We start from the raw sequence: 24,225 nt of genomic DNA, 5'->3' as shown, positions 1-24,225 counted from the left end.
TAAAATCCATTTATATTCGCAAATAACAAAAGCAGCATATTATTTGAAAATACACAACAATAAAAAAGGTGTAGCTAGTATTAAATATGTCATGAGCAAATTGTGTCTATTTTAAATGTATTATCACCCTAATTTTTCAGGGGATCTTAGTGCCAAAGACCCTCAGCCCAAAGTTTTCTGGTGAATTTGTTTATACTTACATTAGTATGTACTATTTTAACACCATGGATCTCAACAACGATTCTTAAGCAGTACTTGATTCAACTGCAGGTGATATTTAATTAGGTTGATGTTGTATCAATTCCGAAGTTACTCTTTCATGTAACATCACCTATAGTCTTTTTGGAAGCTTAGTATTTGTGTTATTAAACTCTTCGTAGTACTGTCAAGTACTCTAGATGCTTCTGTAGTAAATATTAAGAAACAATGCCTTATGTGATACTATTAACAGATATTTTAAATCCTCAAGCTAGAAATGTTAAATTTTTCATAGAAAAACTTAAGAAAAGGCCCATATTTGGATTTTAATGTATGATGGTCTTTATTTACAATTTTATTGGCAAAAAAGAAAAGGGAAAACTTTTAAACAATTTAACACAGGGCATTGTAGCTGATCCTGTCAGATATAAGAAGTTCCATTTTAAATGTCCATCTAATTGTCCAAAGATATACAATACTGAATCTGCATATGCAGTTTCCTTTATGAAGTACAGTGTTGATGTTTTAGGTAGTCTTCTAAACATACAAATACAAAGGAAATGAAATCACTCATTAAAAACTGTGTCAAATGAAGGGTATTTTAAATGTAAGTTTGTTGTTTCTGGTAATAGCACATGCCCAAATGAAAACCAAAGATGGAAAAGCAGATACACTTCTTACTTGGGTGGACAGTTACAACAATCAATCATTTTCTGCAATGACCATTATATTTTCAATTTATCATGAACTACTCTGAACTTACTATGAGATGTAGCCAAAGTCAGAAGAGAAGACGTAGGGACAATATTCCTTTTTCGCAGGAGGTTAACTCCTTCAGAATCAGCATAGGAAATAAACATCCTGTTGATTCTAGGTGGAAAGAAATTAATGTAGTCAATTTCAACTCATGCTGAGCTGACTTAATTTTTTCAGCGACGTGTTTGATGTCATTCTTCTAAATCAAGTGTATTTAATTCTTCTTCTAGTTCATCCAAATCCTCTCCAGTGAAAAGATTTTCATCAACAGGAACAGCATCAATGGCTCCATTTTCCGGTCCCTCCCTTTCGTTGTCCTCTTCCAAGTCACTTCTTTCACCATTTTCAGCCCTACCTCCAGAAGCTTCACTTAATTTGTTTTCTAAAAATAAAAACTGGAATCAGTAAGGCATAGAAGCAGAAAACAACATTCTACATTAGCAATAGACAACACAGACTCATACTACACTTCCTCTTTTCCTTTTCTCCATGAAAGCCATTTCCCTAGAATTACTCCAGCAAGAACTGATCATTCTTTTCTGAGCTTATTTGTGCCAATTATCTATACCTAGTATAAAATACTGTTTTTCACTGTAGACATTTGACTACTTAATGGTTTATACATTTAAGGACAGGGTCAATCTTCTACACCTCTGTGTTCCCGACATAACCTAGCAATTCGATTTTAAATAGTCAATTTCCATACAATATTTTATTTGAATAAATGGTTATAGAAACAAAGTGTTTGTAATATAAGCAGTTACTTGGCTTTTGGTTTTGCAATAGTATTTAAATCACGCTGTTGTAATGCTGTGATTGTGACAGCAGAAAATCTTCATCATGTAATCAAATTGTTAAGAAAAAACATAGTGCTATACACAGCTACTTTTCCTTATAGATTATAAATGAGAGGAAAAAATGCTGCCTTTTCTTATTCAATGCCATCAACATTTACACAGACATTTTTTAACAGCCTAATTTAGATTTTAGCTATTTCAAACATCTCTGAAGACAAAGTCTTGGGAATTTTATAATCTCTGAATTATTTACAGTTGTGTCTACTGTCACCAAAGCCCCTACTTCTACAAAGAGCAAGTCAATCTGAATACAGGCAAGACAGTGGTTTGCTAACACTCTCAGATCTTGGGAGGGCAAGCTGGTTTTTCAAGTTATAGTTTGTGTGCTTTTATTGTAAAAATAAAGTTCAGACTTTTCTGTCTCGGCTTTTGCCTTAATGGGCATTTCTTCTGCCATTTTCTCCCAAACTTTTACCCCTTTCTTTAAGTACCTAACTCAAGGCACAATTAGACATAAATTATACCAACAATCCTAGATAGCCTTCCCTCCATTCTCATACCTAACTCATTATTTATACTTTCATGTCTTACTTCTATAACTGATCTTTTATTAGCAACTTTTCCTCCTTACCAGATCCTCTCCCTCTGACCTACAGATACATTTAGGTTTTCCATATCCTAAAAAGCCCTTCCATGACCATGTCTTCCCTCTAAACATTAAGATAGAGAGGGCCGGGCGCGGTGGCTCAAGCCTGTAATCCCAGCACTTTGGGAGGCCGAGGCGGGCGGATCACAAGGTCAGGAGATCGAGACCACAGTGAAACCCCGTCTCTACTAAAAATACAAAAAATTAGCCGGGCGCGGTGGCGCGCGCCTGTAGTCCCAGCTACTCAGGAGGCTGAGGCAGGAGAATGGCGGGAACCCGGGAGGCGGAGCTTGCAGTGAGCCGAGATCGCGCCACTGCACTCCAGCCTGGGCAACAGCGTGAGACTCCGTCTCAAAAAAAAAAAAAAAAAAAAAAAAAGATAGAGAGGACTGCATTCATTTTTCTTCTCACTGTTATCACTGCAGTCTCAATGAAACTGGCACCTTATTCCTATAACCAATTACAACTATAACTTATTTATATTCTTTTTCATCCTACTTGCTTCTTTGGAAACTTGTTTCTTAATTTTTCTCTGACCTTCTCAATGTCTTTCCTTAGTATTTCTTCTTTTACCTACCCCAAAACACTGATGTTTTGCAGGGTGTTCATGTCTATACAATATCCCAGACAGTACACTTTTGATAATCAAAAAATCTCAAACTCATGAGGTCTCAAAGTGAACTTACTGACTTTAACTCCAAGCTCATTTATGTCTCCTTCTAGTTTCCATTAATGATTTTAATATATACCCAGCTGCTCATGTCTGGCCTTTTACTATTTATTACTCTTTTTATATATGGTCAAACCACACATTTATGTTACCAGTCTGGTACCTGCACACATCTAAGTTTGCCAAGTCTGGTATAACCCCCTATAGATAATTTCCTAGTTCTTAAAATTAGGCAAAAGTTAGCATACTTACCATCTTTATCTGAAGTATATGTGCTGAATCTTTCAAGACTGGCTACAGTAATACCTGTTTCATCTACATCTCTTGGGATGTACAGGCTTAAATCTATGTCATTTACACTCACTGAATCATCAACCTTTAACAACATATAGAAAAGAAAGTTGTTACAAATAAGAACAGTTTTCTTTTACTCCTGACATTTATCTTAGTTAGCCAAAATTATCACTGATCCAAGTGAAAAAAAAAGACCAATTACTGGCCAGGTGTGGACGCTCACAACCGTAATCCCAACACTTTGGGAGGTCTAGCTGGAGGATCACCTGGGCTTAGGAGTTTGAGACCAGCCTGGGCAACAAAGCCAGACCTCGTCTCTATAAAAAACAAAAACAAAAGATCTATTGTCAAAATTATTTTTCCTAAGTTTCTTTTAAAAAGAATAGCAAGGTGGTATATGAACCTTCTTCCTCTGCCATCACATTTTTATATATAGAGTACGATTTTTTTCTTTCAACCCAGAGGCCAGAATCTTGTAAGTACACAAAAAATGAATAGTAACTTATCTGTTATTACTAAATCTGTCAACAACCAAATGACTGTGCTATTGTCTCATGCTCCCTACACTGTAGTTTTAAATTAGTGCACTTGTCCCATAACTTTAAACATAAAATATTAAACAAAAATTACTCTTTTTCTTTTAGAGGGAGGACAAAACATACTTTTTACAGGTAATACATATAGCACTCAACCACCTACTAGGCACTATTCTAAGCTGTATAAAGAACAACTAATTCATGAACTCATTTAATTCTCACAAACTCCCTATGATGTAGAGATAATCACTATGTCCATATTACAGATGAGGGTGGAGGCCTAGAGTAATTTCCCATGGTTGGAGTAAAGATTTGAACCCAGGTACCGTGGCTCTGATGTTGGTGGCTCTTAACCATGTTGCGATATTATTTATTGTTTCTTTCAATTAACATAAGGAGATGAGGCACAAAACTTCCTCTTACCTCATCACCACCTGTTCCCTGGGTGTAGCGGGTATCATCTGCTTCCTCATCATCATCATTGACAAGTTCAGGACGAAATTCAAACACTTCACGACCACTGATCTATTCAGACACACAAATATATCAACTCAGGTCAAAAATCTAAACATTCCTTGTCATTGATGAAATAGGGACAAAATCTTGCATGACACAGAAAATTAAAAATGGAAGAATAAAGAATCAGTTTGGGTGAGTCAGAGACATACCACTAGTGCTTTCCCTGCTTTGAAGTCAGCTTTCCTTCTTTCCATATCTTGTTCAAGTTTATCAATCTTTTCTTGTCTTTTCCTTTTCTTCCAGGCAAGAAAAGATTCTAGAGTGATTTTGGTAACATTTGGACCTAGGGCAGAACGCTGCAACAATAAAGAGTTAATTTTTGTTCCCACAGAATTCACCTCAAATAGTGCTTAGTGCAGTTTCTCTTAATGTGATTAATTCCTTGCCCATGACTATCCTGAATATATTACATTTGAATAAGCTGATATATGTATATTTTTACTTTACATGGCAATGAGAAAATGAGTATCCAGAGATACAAACACTAAAAATATACTATTCTGAGCTAGATTTCTTCTCAACATTGAAGATGAGTAAAACTTACTTATCATAAGAAATTGTTTTAACATGAATCAATTGCTGAAAATAATAAATATAAAAAGCACTATAACAATATCCAAGTTTCACTTGTGTTTCTGAGGAGATGAGAAATAAAACTAAACAAACAAAAAAACACCTGCTTCTCAGGGCCAATAATCAAATAATAAATATATAGAACAAATAATTTGCTGAACACCTGCCAGGTATTAAATGCTTTATACATGCTAATGCACGGATCCCCAAAAATAAGTGAACAAAGGGTAATGGGGAATTTACAAAAGATGAATAGCTAACAAGTGTGAGAACCAGTACACAAACCATCTCAAATATACCTGACTCTGAAGACTATATTTTCTATTATAGTACGTTATATCCTGACTGAGACACTAAATAATAAGGCAAAATGGATACAGTTTTTAATATGCAACCCTAAATCTAATGTTTCTAATAATCTCAAAATTTTCATAGAATAAAAACTGTGTTTTGTACTGAGCCAAAGACAAGTGCTGAATATCCTCTTCAGACTTATTCCCTTCTATAAGCAGAGTGAGTGTTTTGAGTCCAGAGCTGATAAAACATGTAATTTAAAAACTAGAGTGTTGTCTTCTTCCATACATATGCTAATAACTAAAATACCAGTGAAAAACAAAAGACAACAGGGCAAAAAATCTAAAACTACAAAAATTCAATCAATCTGAGAACTAAGCATTTTTAGTAACTCAATCTCAGAGAAACAATTTGATATGCCAGTAGCTAGTACTTAAAAAATTGTTTCACAACCCTAAAATTAATGTCATGATTGGCTCATGTTTATGGCTAGGTTAACACTTTACATATACAAGAATAATTAAAGTAGGGCAATTTTGGAAATAGATCTCAATATATATTTATTTTTTCCTTTCATAAAAGGCTATTGCCCCCAAGTGGTAAGTATTAGAATTTCACAATAAATACTGCTTTCAGTTTTTATGGTAGGAAAAGGATACTAGTTACCTCTCTCTCAATTAGATCTTCTAATGAAATTTCATCTTCTTTCTCTTCCTTCTTTTTATCTTTTTTCAACACAAATCCAGGAGGAAGTGCATGACGATACATGCAAATATCACCCCCTCCAGGGCATACCCAAAACCAGCCATACTTGTTGTTTTCAATAGCTTCAAGGAAATGCTTGCACACCTATAGAGACAATATTATTCACAAGCGGTGGCTCAGTGTAAGCCATTTCCAAGGTAAATGCCTAAGTATATGGAACAAGTATAGACACAAGTATGTTCTATTACACAAGTACATTCTATTCATTTCTGTCCATAAGGGTGCTCTGTCTAGCTTCTATTCTCTGCAGAAATGCAACATATGTTTATCTTAAAATACCTAAAACAATGACAAATTCCCTTAAAGGGGAATCTATAAAAAATTTTCATTTGTTCTAAATTCTAAATCATACAAAAATAACTTGTTTCAGTTACCCTTTGCAAATATACACCCCCAAATCAGAATATACAATTGGCTATAAAAAAATAAAATCAGGCTGGGCATGGCGGCTCACACCTATAATCCTAGCACTTTGGCAGGCTGAGGCAGGTGGATCACCTACTGAGGTCAGGAGTTCAAGACCAGCCTGGCTAACATGGTGAAACTCCTACTAAAAATACAAAAAATTAGCTGGGCATAGTGGCACATGCCTGTAATCCCAGCTACTTGGGAGGCTGACGCAAGAGAATCTCTTGAACCCAGGAAGCAGAGGTTGCAGTGAGCTAAGATCGTGCCATTGCACTCCAGCTTGGGCAACAAGAGCCAAACTCTGTCTCAAAAATAAAATAAAAAACAAATAAATCGAATAAATAATTTTCTTTGGTTTGATCTTTCCTAAATAAAAACGAATCACAAGCAGTATACAGGAGCAAGGTACGAAAGGAACACAAGAGAGAGTCACCCTTCACAACATGGATGGAAGATACAATTGTATTTAAGCCTCAAGTAATAAGCTTTGCAAGTAAGAGAAAATTAACAAACAGTATCCACCCCCTAAAACAAACATAACAGATGTGTATTATTGTAGTATTTAGAATTTTTCTAGCACAGCAAGACTTTTCACTGTAACTACACTATATAGACATAAATGCAAAGTTTGAGATATAAAGAACCAATTTTTAATGGTATATTTCCTGGAATTAGAGCCACTACCTACCAAAAATTCATTCTGGAATTGATATGTAGTAATATTTTAAACCTTAAAATTAAAAAATTTATGTCTATTGAAACTAAATAAATTATTAAGTGGGTTAGTTTAACAGGCCTCCTTCCACTCTATGCAAAAAAAATAGGGATTTTTGTCTGGGTATGTAATTTTGTTTATCCATATTTGAGAAAGTTCACCTCAGAAAATGGCATTTAAGGCCGGGCACAGTGGCTCACGCCTGTAATCCCAGCACTCTGGGAGGCCGAGGTGGGTGGATCACGAGGTCAGGAGATCGAGACCATCCTGGCTAACACTGTGAAACCCCGTCTCTACTAAAAAAATAGAAAAAATTAGCCAGGCATGGTGGCAGGCGCCTGCAGTCCCAGCTACTTCGGAGGCTAAGGCAGGAGAATGGCGTGAACCTGGGAGGCGGAGCTTGCAGTGAGCTGAGACAGCACCACTGCACTCCAGCCTGGGCGACAAAGCAAGACTCTTGTCTCAAAAAAAAAAAAAAAAAAATAAAAATAAAAAAGGCATTTAAAGGACTTCAGTAACATAGTTTTTATTCTTGTTCAGCTATTTCTGAACAAGAATCTACAAAATCTAACTTGTAAACTCCAAAAATAAAGCTTCATGTACCTTATCTTGATGAAATCAAAATTTCCAATAACTTACAGAATAATCTAATAGAAAATAGCAGCAAATACCTTGCCACATAATTCTCCCTAATGATAAATATCACAGCAACTCAATTCAAGAAAAGGACATACTATTTGAGTTTTTGGTTTTTTCTTTTCCGCCTCACCGTGCTTCTTGTTCACTACTTCTTCCAGCTTTTTCTCATCCCAATTATCCATAGTATCTAAACAAAGAAATGAAGATTAAATACTGTAATTTTATCTACTACTCCCACAACACGTATCTCCTTAGACATGAATGATGTGTTATAAGACTCATGGCTTAACATTTTTTTCTTTTATTTTTGTTGAGACAGGTTCTCACTGTTGCTTAGGAAGGAGTGTGATGGCATGATGATAGTCTACTGAAGCCTTGACCTCCCTCAATCAGCCTCGATTGATTGAGCTTGATCAAGTCCTCCTGCCTCAGCCTCCCAAGTAGCTGGGACTAGAGGTATGCACCACAATGCCTGGCTAGTTTTTCTATTTTTTTTGTAGAGATGGGGTCTCATTATGTTGCCTATGCTGGTCTTGAACACTTGGGCTCAAGTGATTCTTGCTGCCTTGGCCTCCCAAAGTGCAGGGATTATAGGTATGAGTTGCTGCTCCTGGCCTCATGGTTTTCTTAAAACACCAAAGGCAGAAATGAATAGTTTAAGATTATTCACCAAGGCCAGAACAGCGGCTCACACCTATAATCCCAGCACTTTGAGAGGCCAGGGTGGGTGGATCATGAGGTCAGGAGATCAAGACCATCCTGGCCAACATGATGAAACCCCATCTCTACTAGAAATATAAAAATTAGTTGGGTGTGGAGGCGTGGACCTGTAGACCCAGCTACTCGGGAGGCTGAGGCAGAAGAATTGCTTGAACCTGGGAGATGGAGGCTGCAGTGAGCTGAGATCATGCCACTGCACTCCAGTTTGGGCGACAGAGCCAAGTCTCCATCTCAACAACAACAACCAAAAAAAAAAAAAAAAAAAAAAATTATTCACCAAAGCTTCCTAAGTACTTTGGACAAACTGAGAAGGTAGTACTGAAGGAAAGAGTGACAGACAAATCCAAAATAAATCACTGTTTTTTAAAGTATCTTCATTTACTTAAAGGGTATATTATGGTAATTTTCAGATTTTATAAAACATAATAAACCCAATTAATTATTCTTTATAAACACAGTCTATTAAGATTGAAATGTTCTTCATTTAATAAATATCTTAGTAACAAACCGAAAGTATTAAACATTTATTTCTAAGATAATGTTTTAAAAAAATTACCTTTTTCAAGTTCTTCATCTCTTGCATCAATGTAAACACTTCGCTTTTCACATTTTCTCTCCAGAGTCAAGTCATGAGAGAACTTACACTTATCTCCTTTAGTACACTGTCCTTGCTTGAAGAATGCACATACCACAGACTTGGGATCTGCACCTATGTCAAATGGTATATGGTATTTGTATTATAACCTGCCAGACTGTAAAATATGGATTCTACCTGAAATATGATTAATTTTGGTTAGCTTATTTTCCATTCACTGATGTGAAAGGAAAATGGCACTTATGGGTGATTAGCAAGACATTTCTTTAAAGTTCTTTTTGTAGCATTTTATGTCTACTTTTGTTTCTTTTATTCTGACTATAAAAGGTGGCAGAGAGTGGGAAACCAAACAAGAACATAGAATATTCCACAGGCTTTGTCTAGTTGATGTCAATAGGGCAAGAGGCAAAATAGGAGGCCAGGCATGGTGGCTCGCGCCTGTAATTCCAGCACTTTGGGAGGCCGAGGCAGATAGATCATGAGGTCAGGAAATCGAGACCATCCTGGCCAACATGATGAAACCCCTTCTCTACTAAAAATACAAAAACTAGCTGGGCATGTTAGTGTGTGCCTGTAATCCCAGCTACTCGGGAGGCTGAGGCAGGAGAATAGCTTGAACCAGAGAGTCGGAGGTTGCAGTGAACCGAGATGGTGCCATCGCACTCCAGCCTGATGACAGAGCAAGACTCCATTTCAAAAAAAAGAGGCAAAAAAGGAATGAACATACATGGCAGAACAGTGCCAAAAACTTGAGAAATACAGTTTATTCAACTATGGCTTTGCCTTGGCTACTACCAAAGACTGAATGTTATAAATCAATTAGCAGTCTGTTAAATTACTAATTTTGCCTTAAGTGTGGGGCGCATGGCTGCAGTTCAGCTGTACAATGACACTGATGTGAACATATACAGAGGAACCATAAGCAACCCACTGACATAGGTAATTTTGATGAAGGGACTAACATTTTCATTGCAGACACAACTGTCTTATTATCTAAAGAAAATAACATCAAAATAAACAGTTTTTAGCATAAACCACATTTGATAAAAAACACACTTCTGAAATTTAAATTTTACCTTTACTTATTTTTTGAGCAGCAACTACAGGTTTGAACAGCTCATTTAGCTCCTGCAATTCTTTCTTCTTGTCATCCTTCTTCAATTTCTTTTCAGCTTCACTCTGTGCTACCTATAATATTCCCAGGTTTAAAATGTAAATTTGATTGTTTACAAAATTGTTTTTACTGCACAGTTAGCATTAATATAACAAGACACTTGCATATTTATAGTCCTTACCTTTTAATAACAGTGTTATAATGGCCTTACAGTGTCTATTCAATGTTGTGGTTAAACTATTAAACAAAATTGTAATGATGGTACCATGCCTAGTTAAAAGCAAAAGCTTACAGCAACAAGCATTTATTAAGCATTTACTACATGCCCAGCATTTTTAGCAAATACTTTTCACCTGCAATATTCTTCTGTGAAAACAGCCCACTCCCCAGAAATGTACAGGTTCATTTTGAAGATCAGAGAAACAAACATCCTGAAATGTACAGTCCCACATGATAATGAATTATACCACCCCAAAAACTTATATAGTGCCCTCATGGAAAAACACTGGGTTAGGTCAATGTAGGATATTAAACAAAACAACTCAAAACAAAACATGACATATAATATAGTTCCAGGCACACGATTTACATACCTAATATGATTAGAGGATTCATCCAAACATTTATATGTCAGGTCCTATGTTAGATGACAGAGAATACAATGAAAAGACAAAGATGCTTATTTAAAGAAGCTCAGAAACTAGCAGGATGACAGACATGTCAACAACTGTAACATAATATATAGTGCTCTGGGAACAAAGAATGCCCATATACCTGAGAAAATAAAATTGAGCCAATAACCTTATAAATGAATTCTTCTTGATGGGCAAGGAAAGAAATACAGAAAGGGCCAGCCAATGCAAAGTTACAGGGACTAGAGGGGCAAAGTATGAAAAACATCAATGAGATGCTTAGATTGTATCAGTAGATTGAACAGAGTTCCACTCAACTGTTTAAAGTAAGCCAGTAACAAGATCAGGTCACATTTTATAAAATATCAAGAGAGCAAGTTTTGTGGAGGATAGACTGGGAATCCAAGAATAAACGCAAGAGCCTATTGCAACTGCTGCACACAAGAAAACACAAGAGCTTAAAATGAGCATTACTGGTGAGGATGGAGAAAAGGAGACAGAGCTGATAGGACTGTGACTAAACATGAAGTAGAAAGGGGGAGGAATAATCTAGGATTATCATGTATATGGTTAGTGCTGTTAAACAAGACAGGGAATACAGGAGGAACAGGTTTCAGGGTAAGAGGTGAAGATGAGCTTAGCTGCAGACATACAGAATGCAAGATGCTTACAGAGCATCTGGGCGGAGATCTTTTGAAGGCAGAGGGACATGCATATTGATTCCACTGAAATCAGAGGGTCTGCTTTGAGATAAAGACTTTAGAAATAGCAGCTTACAGATAACAATTAAAACTTTGGGTATATTACTCAAGGACAGCATAAAAATGTGGCAAGAGCAAAGGACACTTCCTTGAAGAAAATCAACATGAAATGGGACAAAAGAACCTAAAAAGCCCAATAAAAAGACCTAGAAACATCAAAGAAGCAGATAGAAAACCAGGACAAAATATGTTCAAGAAAGAGGAAATTTAAGGAAAGGAATGGCCAAATGCTATAATTAGGTCAAAGGCATCCCAAATGCTGAATGTGACCCTATATGGTGGATGTGTTTAAACAGAAAAAATGTTTTGAAAGAAAAAATTTAAGTCGCTTTATTTTTAATAGAAGTATCCTTTGCTCATCAGGCCCATCTCAAACATTTGTGGGGCCCAGAGCAAGAATACAATGGAGGCCTACAAGCCATTTATCTAAATATTTAAAATTAGAAATCACATTCATGATGAATAAAATGTGGTCTGTAATCCTACTTCACAAATATACCTTATGACCTGGAAGGACAGGTTGAAATTTAAAATGCTCAGACTCCATGGAGTTCCACACTGAAGCACGGCAGTAACACAAGAGTCAGCCCGGGGCTCTTTTTTCTCCTCTTCCTACCCCATTTCATTCCACTTTGGGTGTAGGGAGAGGTAAAGGTGCAGGAAGGAAGGAAAGGGTATGGATGCAGGCTCTGTTCAAACCCTTAGCATATGCTGTTGTTTTGGCTACCTCAGACATATTGGTAGCACAATGTACCTAGACAGCGATGGGCATGGGGGAGAGGCCTTTGTAGGCAGATAAACCAGGGTCAGACTGTTGTAGGAAGAGGTGTTGCAAAATCTGGGTAGGTACACCTCCTTGGCTTCAGTGACTCCTTACTTGAGGGGAGACAGCGGTCTGGAGAAGACACATATATCATAGGGCCTAGACCAGGATAGCTCCTGTCCAGCTCTAAGAGCGGCACTACTGCTCATTTCCGATGTTATATATGATGGGTAGGTACCCCGCGTTCACAGATAAAAGTCCAGTTATCCACGCAAGTATCAAAACTATAATATTAAATATACTATCAAAGTTAACTACCAGCACACAAATTTAATAACTTTCCCAGGTTTATGAATTCTAGTATTACCACTCAAAACACTTCCCACTAGAAGAAAAAGTTGGGGAAGAGGAAACAGGATTGAAAAAGGGGCTAAGTGAAGAAAGTGAGTTCTTCTTACATATTGATATCTATATTCACCAGAAAATTTACATTATTTTCTTATTTAACCACCAGAAGAATCCAAAAAGGAATAACTGCACTTCCACAATGCATATAAAGACCAGGGTTGCTATTTAAGGATCATGTAACAAAAAAGATAGGAAGATTCACACCCAAGTCTATCTGACTGCAAATTCTCAGCTGATCTGCCCGCCGCGGTCTCCCAAAGTGCTGGGATTACAGGCGGGAGCCACTGTACCCAGCCACGGTCTAAGCATTAATTTTTATTAAACCAGGCTATTAAGTTAGCAGTTTGGAAGAACAATAGTTTTAGATTCTAGAATCAAGCTGGGAAAATGGATGTGAAAGGAAAGTGTTGGGTCACTGATTTGTGGACAGCATGAGCAAGAGAAATTTATTTATCTCACAAATACATATTAGCAGATTTTTAAAAAATCTGTAAACACATGAGAAATTCTTTTTTCTCTCCTACATTACAAAAATGTGTTTCCAGAAGTTAATGAAAAGGATATAGAAATGGTGGAAAAAACGTACTTTAAAAAATACAGATCCATGTCTATGAAATCTTTAGAAGTGAGAGGTCTAAAGAACCTGAAGAAAAAGGGGCTACATTTTTTTCAAACGAGTTGCCAATGGATAAACTCATTTTAAAATTCATATGAAAGAACAAATGCCTAAGAACAAACAGGAAAAATAGAAAAGGTATACCATTTTGGGGAAAAGACTTGCCTTGAGACTTTAATGTACAGTCAAGTACAGCATTATGACGTTTAGGTCAATGATGGACCACATATGACAGTAATCCTGTAAGGTTATAATACCATATTTTTACTCTATCTTTCTATGTTCAGATACACGAATCATTACTAATGTGTTACAATTGCCTACAGTATTCAGTACGGTGACATGTTTTATAAGTTAGAAGCCTTGGAGCAACAGGCTATATCATATAGCCTAGGTGTGTAGTAGGCTGTAATATCTAGGTTTGTGTAAGTACACTCTATATTATTTGCACAATGACTAAATCACCTAACAACACATTTCTCAGATTGTATTCACATCACTAAACAACGTATGACTATGACTGTAGGTCAATAGTGGTATTTCAGTGGGATAAATAATGCTGGTGTAAGCAGCTATTCCTTTAAAAGAAAACAAACTTAGTCTGGGCATGGTGGTTCACATCTGTAATCCCAGCACTTTGGGAGGCCAAGGCAGGCAGGTTGCGAGGCCAGCCTGGGTGACACGGCGAAATCCCGTCTCTACAAAAAACACAAAAATTAGCTAGGTGTGGTGTCATGCGCCTGTAGTTCCCAGCTACTTAGGAGGATGAGGTGGGCGGATGGCTTGAACCCAGGAGGCGGAGGCCACAGTGAGCCAAGATCACACCATTGTATTCCTGCCTGGACAACAGAGTGAGAACTTTAAGATATATAAAATAAATTTATATGATAAAATATAGACTATAAAAATAAAATAATTAGAAATGATCTAGGAAAAACACACAGAATCCAGTGGCAGGGGAGACCTTTTAACCATATTTTTAAAAAGCTAGCAATGTAACTGGCAATATTAAACTCTATATATACATATAAGTTAAAAATTGGTGCATGGCAAAACATAACTGAAATATCACCAAATATCTGCAATGCAGACAAAAGGTATCTCATAAATTGACAAGAAAAAGACAACCAATAAAGCAAATAATTTCAATAGGCAAGTCACAGAAGTGCAAACTCAAACAGCTAACATGTATACAAAAGACACTCTCTAGTAGTGAGAGAAACAATGTAACACTAAGTATCACTTTATACTTATCAGATTGGAACACATTAAAAAGAACGTTAGTATCTATTGCTCATGTACTACAAATGAAAATGTGAAGTACTACAGCCTCTACGGAAAGTGATCTGGCAAATTTATAATATTAAAATTAGAAATCCATTTCCCTTGATCTGGAGTCTGTTACCAGACAATTTATGCCACAGAAATAAAAGCACAAACACACGTAAGAACTCCTGTATTTCTTCTAGAGGTGGTCTTAGCATCAGAAAGCTGGAAACGCCGGGCGCGGTGGCTCACGCCTGTAATCCCAGCACTTTGGGAGGCCGAGGCGGGCGGATCACAAGGTCAGGAGATCGAGACCACGGTGAAACCCCGCCTCTACTAAAAATACAAAAAATTAGCCGGGCGCGGTGGCGGGTGCCTGTAGTCCCAGCTACTCAGGAGGCTGAGGCAGGAGAATGGTATGAACCCGGGAGGCGGAGCTTGCAGTGAGCCGAGATCTCGCCACTGCACTCCAGCCTGGGCGACAGAGCGAGACTCCGTCTCAAAAAAAAAGAAAAAAAGAAAGCTGGAAACAAAGTGATCACTTATGAATAGTGAAATGGATGAATATAACACACCTGTACTGTAGAATGGCATGCAGTCATTATTAGAATAAATGAGAGCTATATCACAATGGCTTGGACAACATCCAAGAGGTACTGCTGGTAAGGAAGGCCAAGATGCAAAAACGTTTCGAGTAGGATTCTGTTTTGAAATACAATTACATAATAATACCAGACATTTTATCTGAAACAGAGGCTGTATTAATATTACATTCATAAAAAGATATGGAAATTTAAATTACTTACCTGACGTGGATTTTGTTGACCAAATTTAACTTGATGTGTGACAGCCTTAATAAACTTCTGTTGCTTTGCTCCTTTCTTATTCTTCAAACCAAAAGTTTTGTCCTACATGAGAAAGAGCACAGAAATATCTTAGCAATTTATGTTACCATATATTTCCTCCAATGATACCTAAAAATTATTCTTTTATTTATTGATAATTATTCTTTACTAATATAAAAACATGCAAAACACTGAACATCAAGTCAAGGCAATATATGACGTTTAATCATCACCCAGATTCTTTACAATTCAATACGTACTTACCATTATCATCACTAAACCTGTTATTCTATGAAGCTTTTTCTAAAGCCTGTTTTGGATTATCAGTTCTATGGGATGTGCAAAGTTCTTATACCGGGATAAGAAGTCCTACAGTTAAATACATTTAGGAAAACGCTTGATTAAAAGGATTCTTAATTCTTAAGCACAAGGTATCTTACAGCCCTTATCAGAGGGAATATAATATGCAGCACCTCCAAATCTTCCTTTGCAGCAGAATCCATTTTTACTCAGAGTATCTTGAGAGGCTATACAATACTGAACACATGTTTGGGACTACTACATAAGAAAAGGAAGATACACTCAGTTCTGGACTGGTTTTTTAGTTAATAAATGTTATCCTCTCAAAAATAAATTTAATAAATTGAATCAAACTACGGAAATGTATACATTTCTAGTTATTGCTAAGATAGAAATATTGAAAGTATGTAAACTAAAAGCAACATTTTCTTTAAATCTGGAATATTAATACAATAACTTGGTAATATGCAATATAACAGCAGCTATCACTTATGGAATGCTCATTATGTGCTAAGCACTAATGGTGATCCTTGGCTATCTACTCGTATTTAGTTAGTATGCAGTATGGGGTTGGGGGGAGAAAAATATAAAAAAAAATAAGTATGCAGTACAAAAACATTTAGTAGCCATTGCACAAGTATGAGTAAATGTGTGTGTGGAAGGGGGCAGTGGTCTGTAGTGGGCTGAATTTTGGAATGTCCCCCAAAATTCAAGTCCACCTGACCTTAAATTTGACTTTATTTGGACGTAGGTCTTCACAGACGTGATGAATTAAGATGACATCATACTAGATTAAGGTAGGACCTAGATCCAGTAACTGGTGCCTTAATAAGGACCACACAGACACAAAGAGAAGGAAATGTGAAGACAGAGGTAGACAGACTGGAGTGACACTGCTGTATAACCCAAAGAAGGCCAAGGATTGCCAGATGCCACCAGAAACTAGGAAAAGGCAAGGAAGAATTATTCCCTAGAGTCTTCAGAGGGAGGGAGCATGGCCCTGGTGACACTAATTTCAGACTTTTAGCCTCCAGATCTCTGAGAGAATAAATTTCTGTTGTTTTAAGTGACCCAGTTTACAGTCATGTTACAGCAGCCCTAAGAAACCCATAAAGCAGGCTTGACTAGTGAGCTTCTCCCTAAGGTGAATGCGTGACAAGCCTGACAAGAAATAACCAAATGCTAATATCTGAAATATTTTTTTTCTGGGTCTTTTCTGATTCTCTGGAGAAAGATCCGCTAGCTGGGAGGGTAGTAAGTTAACTGTAAACAGGAGAAGAGAGTAGGTAGAAGGGGTCTCAGTTTACCATACAGATTTACTAGCTTCCATTTTCAGGCTCACATCCCACCTCCTCTGTGCTTAGTGTTTTGGAAGCAGAGAGGCCTGTTCCCCGCCACCCCCTACCTCCAAGAAGACACCTCCTGTTTCTTGCAGAGGTGGTCACCTGGCTGAGTTGTAGTAGGTAAGAATTATTAATTACTCCTAACACTTTTAACTTCTAGTTTTCAGCCTCTTGCCTTCTGTATTACCTAGTGCTTCCCATTGCTGAGGTTTTTTTCATAATTTTGTAGAGGAAATGCACTTGATTTTTACTGGCACACTCCTAGACAGGCACTCAGACATAACCACTCTGCTCTAAGTCAGTTACCAACTCATCCATCCACTGCCAATCTTCATATGTTGAGGTTCAAGATTATAGATGTCTTCTAATTTCAAAATAGAATTTGTACTTCTTTCTCATTCTCTTGTTTATGGGTGGTTTTAGAGAGGAAGAAGAGGCAAAAAGGTCTTCTCAAAGTAATCTGAGACCTTTTAGTATGAAACAAATTAAGTGGCCATTTTATAGCCTTTATTTTGCTATTAATTCTAAGGCAAAGGAAAAAGTAATAATGAGTAGAAAGTATTATAGAAACAAAATACCACCACGTGGACAAGCTAGAAATAGAAAAAAACAGTACTGAAACAATTAGTATTTAAAAACATCCAACATGACATGTTTATAGCAACCTCAAAATCAGTAAAAGACCTTTCAATAGTCTTAAAACAAAAAAGTACAGAGGGTTTTGCTTCTAAATGGTTATCTCTCATTGGGAAATACCGCTTTATTAATGACATCTATCTCCATATACCAAAACTTTGCTCTCCTCTACTTAAATGCTTGTTTCATGATTTAACATCCCAACATGGTATTATACAAAATTCTACATGAATTTTCTACAGCCTATGTGTATGAAAAAAGGTAGGATGCACACAAACAAGTTGGATGTCTCTGCACTGAGCCTTTTACGGATGGCTTCCCTTGTTTCTATAAAGTTTAACACTCAATTCAATTTGAAGAAAGATGGTCAACATAATGTGATATATACAGATGAACACAGTGCAGCAACTAAGTATAAAATGCCATACTTTTCCTTTACAAAAAGTGAGCTCTCATGGGAGGCAGAGGAGGCTCTAGAAACAAATATGATCAGGATTAAACAGCATCTACAGGTGCTCTGCCAGAGAAAATAAACGGGTTCAACCCATGCTCCACCTGTAATAACAGAGAAGAAACAATGAATAAATAAGGCCAAATAGCAAAGTAGATACTGCCAGATAGACTTAGGAAAGAAAAAAGTCCCCTAAGGGGACCTGGCCAGTAAGAAAAGAAAGTACTCACAATGGCAGTTACTGGTAAAGGTGTATAAACTCCAGATCCCAGAAGAAAAAAAAATTCAGGTTTCATTACACTGCTCTGGCACATAAATGACCAGTTTAAAGAGATAATAAGTGAGTTGTGTTCACCTTTAAGTTAGAGCTCAGAAATTAACATTTTTCCACAGAGAAAGGGGACTACTTATTCATCTAGCATTCACTAAACATAACCCCTGAATATATACTTTATTGAATCCTCTCAACAATTCTATGATACACAGAAACTCAGAAATCATAAATTCATTTGAAGTTAAGTCATTAATAAGGGGCTGGCTGTATAGTGCAAAGATTTAGAAGTATAAACTCTGGAACCAGACTGCCCAAATTTTAATCCCAAACGGAGCTGGGTAAATTACCCTCTTTGCCACAGTTTCTTATTTGTAAAGTGACTCTCACTTAGGGTTGTTGTGCAAGTTAAAAGATTTACCTCAGAGAGACAGTGGTGGACAGCACGGACTCTAAAGGCAGACTTCCTGTGTTAGAATCCCTGGCATAGTTACTCGCCAGGTTAGTAAACTTGAGCAAGTTATTTAATCTCTATGCATGTTTTTAAAACTGTAAAAAGGGTAATAATACGTATCCCACTGAGAGAATCAAAGGAGCTAGTATATTTATCACTTGTAGTTGGCTTGTTTCTCTTCTCTCCTTCTCCCCAAACACTGAGAACCTTGTCTGGCCAAGTAAATGTTAACTATTAAGTCACAGATGATATTTGAACCTAGGTATATTTCACTCCAAGCAAATTCCTTTTCTTTCTACGGTTTTTAATAAACTACTTCCCAGAGACACCTTGTTAAGTTATTGAGCTGGCTGGTGCTCAATAAGCTTTCTAAATATCACACTGCAGATGTGAGATACCAATAGCACCTCTTGAAAACAGAATGATTTGCAATTTGGAGAAGTTCAAAGGCTTCTTCCTGAGTTTAGGACAGAGCCTTACCTAAAGATTAATCTGAACTATAAGGTAGAAAAAAAGAAGGTTACAGTCAACCCAAACCAGTTAAAATAAAACTAGGGGAATAATGGTCCTCATTAGATTAATAAGGTCTCAAAAGTTAACATGATAGTAAAGGAACTTTGTGTTTTATGTGTGTTTCAGAAGACAACTTGGGAAATGAATACAGAGGAGTCTAGAAAGTGGGTAGTAAGAAAAGGACGACTTCCTGAGGCTCCAAGAGCCTTAACACTCAGTGAATTCCAGGCTTCTCTTAAAACTCCCCTCCCATCTCTAAGTAATCCCATTCCTTTTACAGGCCAACGTCCACTCCCTAAATAAGATGTTTGGAAAAGGGAAGCAGCGGAAGGGCAGGTCCACACTGAATAGTGCTCCAAGATAATGGGAGTCCACCTCTTGGGGCATTCGGGTAGGCAGAGGCTGTCACTGTTTTATCTCGTTAGTTTTCTCCCACATGCACTAATGTATTTTTGTTGTCCATCCATGCAATACATATTACACAACTGGTTAATCCACCTTCAAGTAATCAACATTTGATTTTGGCTGTTGGCAGCTGTTCTACACCGGCAACCAATTTCTCTTGCTCCATCCTTCACAACACTTGGATCCTGTCTCTATAGGACCCTATTACTATTTCCTTGCTGATACAAGTTCTTAGCTGGGTATCATTTATTTGCTTGCCCTAAGCCCAAGATTATTTCCCTCTTTCCATATTCAAACTTTCTATTGCTCAATGCTGACTCCATTTGTCACTAAATTTTAGTTGTAAGAAAGAAAATGGCATATGCCATTTTGGACTAATGTGTTAATTTCTAACAGAACCATAATCTTGTTTGACATATTCATTTCGGAAAGCATTAATAATACAAATGAATTCATAAAGTTTTGGGGCATTTGAAGAGGCAAATAAAAAAATGGAGGCAGTATTTAAAAATGGGCAAGAACTAAGCACTGTATAAACAGTGCAGATCGGTCTGATTATTTCCCCCAGTTTTTATTTAGAATACACTATCAAAATAGGCAATAAGAATAGCTGCCATTTACTGAATATACACACCATATGGCAGGCACTTTACATGTATTATCTCATTTAACTCACGGGAACTAGCTGCATTTTGCAGATGAGAATTGCAGTCCAGTTAGATTTTGTAACTTGTCGAAAAATATAGAGCTAGTAATTTGAAACATGGGACTCAAACCCAGGTCTCTGACTCCAAAGCTAGTGCTATCTGATGTCTTTTTTACTTCCTTAGTGTTCCCAAAACCTGCATGTTGATTTTTCCACAGTGAGGGTCCATAGAGGTGGCAGCAGAACAGGTACAGAAGAGGAAAGAGGTAGGTAGGGCAACCATTATTTTCAAGTCTATTGAAAAATGCTGTTTAAAAATACATGTTTTAGTTAACTATTAATTTTGAGCAATTTAGAATTTCAGGTCATACAGCTATAAAACCTCCCAAAGTTAACCAGATTCTGAAATAAGTATCAGTCTCTATATGTCAAAACAGACTATAAAAAAGTAGTATTTCCCCCTCCAAAATTATAACAGCCACAGAGATCAATTATCTTCTTGGAATAGTCACTGAGACGTGCTAGGCTTTTAGGGAAGTTTAAAAAAAAAAGTTGCCTGTCTAATGAAGCAGACTACAACATTTCCTAACCAGGCTGGATTAACAGAATAGTCTCTATAAATCTAATTTCACAAATGCTGTAACTTAACACTACAATTCAAAATATTGTTGTACCTCTCCAGTAGTAGCAAATATTAATGTTGCACATGAGTCTGAAAAACTTTATTGCAATATTTTTTGAAAAAGCTCATCAGGTCCCTGGACCGGGACATAAAAGAACATCTAGATTACAAGATGTCAGGCTAGGAGGACCTTCTTAAAGGCAAGCAGACACATTTCAAAGGAAACAAACTATGATCACTGAGAAACAAACAGAAGATCTGAACATCTTGTTCACTAAGAACCCATACCCAAATCTCAGTCTTCAGAAAGAAATCGCCTCAAAGACATACATCCAACGGTACTGCAGGTTAGGTTAAAGAATGATAGTACAAAACACAAGAAAGCAAAATGCAAGCATATTCAGCAAAAGCAAGAAGCTCAACAATTCCAATTACCTGAGGGTGTAGTCAAGACCAGTCCTTCCAAGAGAAATACAGGCACAGCACCCGAATCTCCTAATGATGCCTATCCTGTAGCTCTAATGTATATAGATGATTGGACACTCTCATGCCAACTCAGCGTATGCCCCAAGGTTGAGGTCCCTACAGATGACTCCATTAGCCACAAAATAATTCACTCTGGCTGCCAAGATTTTAACCAACACTGCCTCTAACCCAATTTGAAATCCTAAGTTTGTTCTTCAAGCGTCAATTATAGTATCTTTTGGCTCTTCCAAGTAGAGAGAGACACTAAACACAAAAGGTGAAATATTGTAATGATTCTCATACAAGAGAATACTTTCCAGCAATAAGGAACATACTAGAAGTATACACAACATGGATAGATCTCAGAAACGCTGCGTGGTGTGAAAGCAAAAAGAAGGACACAAAGGCTACCTACTGTGTAATTCATATGAATTCCTAGAGTGGTAAAAACTAACCTATCCTGTCAAAAAAATTAGTGGCTGCACGAGTGGAAAGAATTAAATAGAAGCACAAAACAAATTTAGTGGGGTGATGGAAATGTCTCAAGTCTTAATTAGGGTGGCAGTTACCTGGGTGAATAAATTCCTCAAACACATAGAACTACACATCTAGAACCTATACATTTTATTTTACATAAGTTATACCTCAACAAAAAATAAATTAAAAAAACATTATATTAAATGTGGAAAACACAGAATCAGGCTTAATTTCACCACTTTGTTAGGATATTTTTAGTTAAAAAGTGCAGTTGTCTTATTTTGCATTTCTCTTTGGCGATATCTTCATTATTGAAACTAAAATTGCTTTCTCTTTACCTAAAAAATAACTGTCACAAGATGACTAGAATCATAACAAAAGCATCATTTTAAAAGTTGATGGATACTATAAACAACTTTCACACGTAATTCCTTAAAATAAAAATACTAGTTCTACTAATTAAAAATAAAACAATTAGATATAGAGAAAGCCCTACAATGCATAAAGTATAATTTAAATTGTCTAAATTGTTACATAACATTTAATTTCAATGGAAGTCTTACTTTGTACCATGGTCCAAACTCAAGGAAAATAACATCCCTAAAGGGTACTTGGTTTTCATAAAAGTGAATGCCATCTGATCAGAAACCCCTGAAATTTACCTAAGTGCCACAAATCCAGGTTGTTCAAATAAGGTAATAGAAAACACAGATGTGAAGGTAATATTTTGTTTGTAAGGGTCTGGCTATAGTACTTCACGACAGTTTTAAACTGTACAAATTAGCAATAAGAATACCAGTTCTGCTTCAAAGTTGAACTTGGCCAAGGATACCAAAATTCTTAAGCATTTTCTTAAATCCAATGAGCTGACTTTACACTTTATGCGGTGAAATGGTCATAGCTTTTTCTAATTATATTCAAAGTACAAGAGGTCCTATTTAATTATGAGGAGGGTTAATAGCAGAAATAGAGGGAAGAAATACCTCGTTGGGGTCTGTATGGTATGTTTATGTAATGTCAAATATGGTTCATCTTTTAAGGAAACTCACAATCCAGTTGTTGTAAAACAAGTACAGAACATGTAAGAACGTCAATAGGGTTCCTTGGCCACTAAAGGGCTACAGGCTCAATATGTTAAACGAATATATATATACACACACACGTATACATATATACGTATATATACACACACACATACATATATCTCAAACAGTGTCACACAATTAGTGACACTGAAACCTAATCTCTTTCAAGGCGTTATTCTATTTAATCCACTTCAGAATACAAGTATCAAGCGCTGCGTTCAAGACACTGGGTTGTGATGGAAAGTCCTATTCTTTATGGGACTTCAAACAGTTCAGAGGTGGATCGAAAAAGCCATCAAGTAGTAATTTGTTGGTTCGAAAGCACAGTACCACCCCCGGGTGACGGGTAAAGAAATAAGGAACACAAAGACTAGTCATGAGTCGGTCTTCCAGAAAGACGCTGGCCCAAGACCGTTCAGCGAATTTCTTCACACACAACCCTGGAAAATCTCCTCAATTCTGAGATGACTAGCGAAGGATAAAACCCTGTGGCAGTCCCGAGGGGTCATTTAGCACCCGGGTGCATGGGTGGGTGAACACGGGCGTGTGGGCGGAGAGGCAAAGCCCAGGTGCGGGGGCGCCAGCAGCGTCACTATAGTAATGAGAGACAGCTAGCGTCATCAGGGGCTGGAGAAGGGACAGTGGGCCACACAAACCTTAAGGGAGGAACACGTGGCCCGAGGAAGAGAGCCGGCTCCCAGGGAAGCCCGGAGCGGGGAAGTGGCTTTCCGGAGGGCTCGCGGCACGAGTGGGGGAGGGGTGGGTACTCACTTCGATAATCTTCTCCTTCTTTTTTTGCTCCGCCTTTTTGCTGCCCCCGGCCTGAGCCTGTTTCTTCGGGGGCATTGCGGAGACAGATGACACCGGCCAGACTTAAGCGCAGCTGAATACTGTCAGGGGTTCTGGCCCTGCGGCAGGAGGAGGAGGACGGGGACCTCACTCGCCGCACCGCACGGAAAGCGAGTCGCTCATTCGCCCCGCAAACGCGGCCTTTGCGACAGGTCGATGTCGCAGAGCATAGTGGGTA

The 24,225-nt window shown here is 37.4% G+C and overlaps 1 protein-coding gene across 1 annotated transcript; it reads right to left on the bottom strand.

Annotated features, from left to right (window-relative positions):
• Positions 1-516: 516 nt before the first annotated feature.
• On the bottom strand, positions 517-24,197 carry ZC3H15 (zinc finger CCCH-type containing 15). Its single transcript, NM_001258198.1, is given in 10 exon segments — positions 517-1,336; positions 3,320-3,443; positions 4,321-4,422; positions 4,566-4,712; positions 5,950-6,132; positions 7,906-7,997; positions 9,087-9,239; positions 10,202-10,313; positions 15,492-15,593; positions 23,970-24,197. Coding segments are annotated over 10 exon segments (1,281 nt in total). The 5' UTR covers positions 24,045-24,197; the 3' UTR covers positions 517-1,145.
• Between the last annotated feature and the right edge of the window lie 28 nt (positions 24,198-24,225).

This window comes from Macaca mulatta, chromosome 12, assembly GCF_049350105.2.
Source record: "Macaca mulatta isolate MMU2019108-1 chromosome 12, T2T-MMU8v2.0, whole genome shotgun sequence".
Classification (NCBI taxonomy): Eukaryota; Metazoa; Chordata; class Mammalia; order Primates; family Cercopithecidae; genus Macaca; species Macaca mulatta.
Note: the sequence above shows the minus strand (reverse complement) of the source record. Positions and strands in the feature narration are given on the sequence as shown.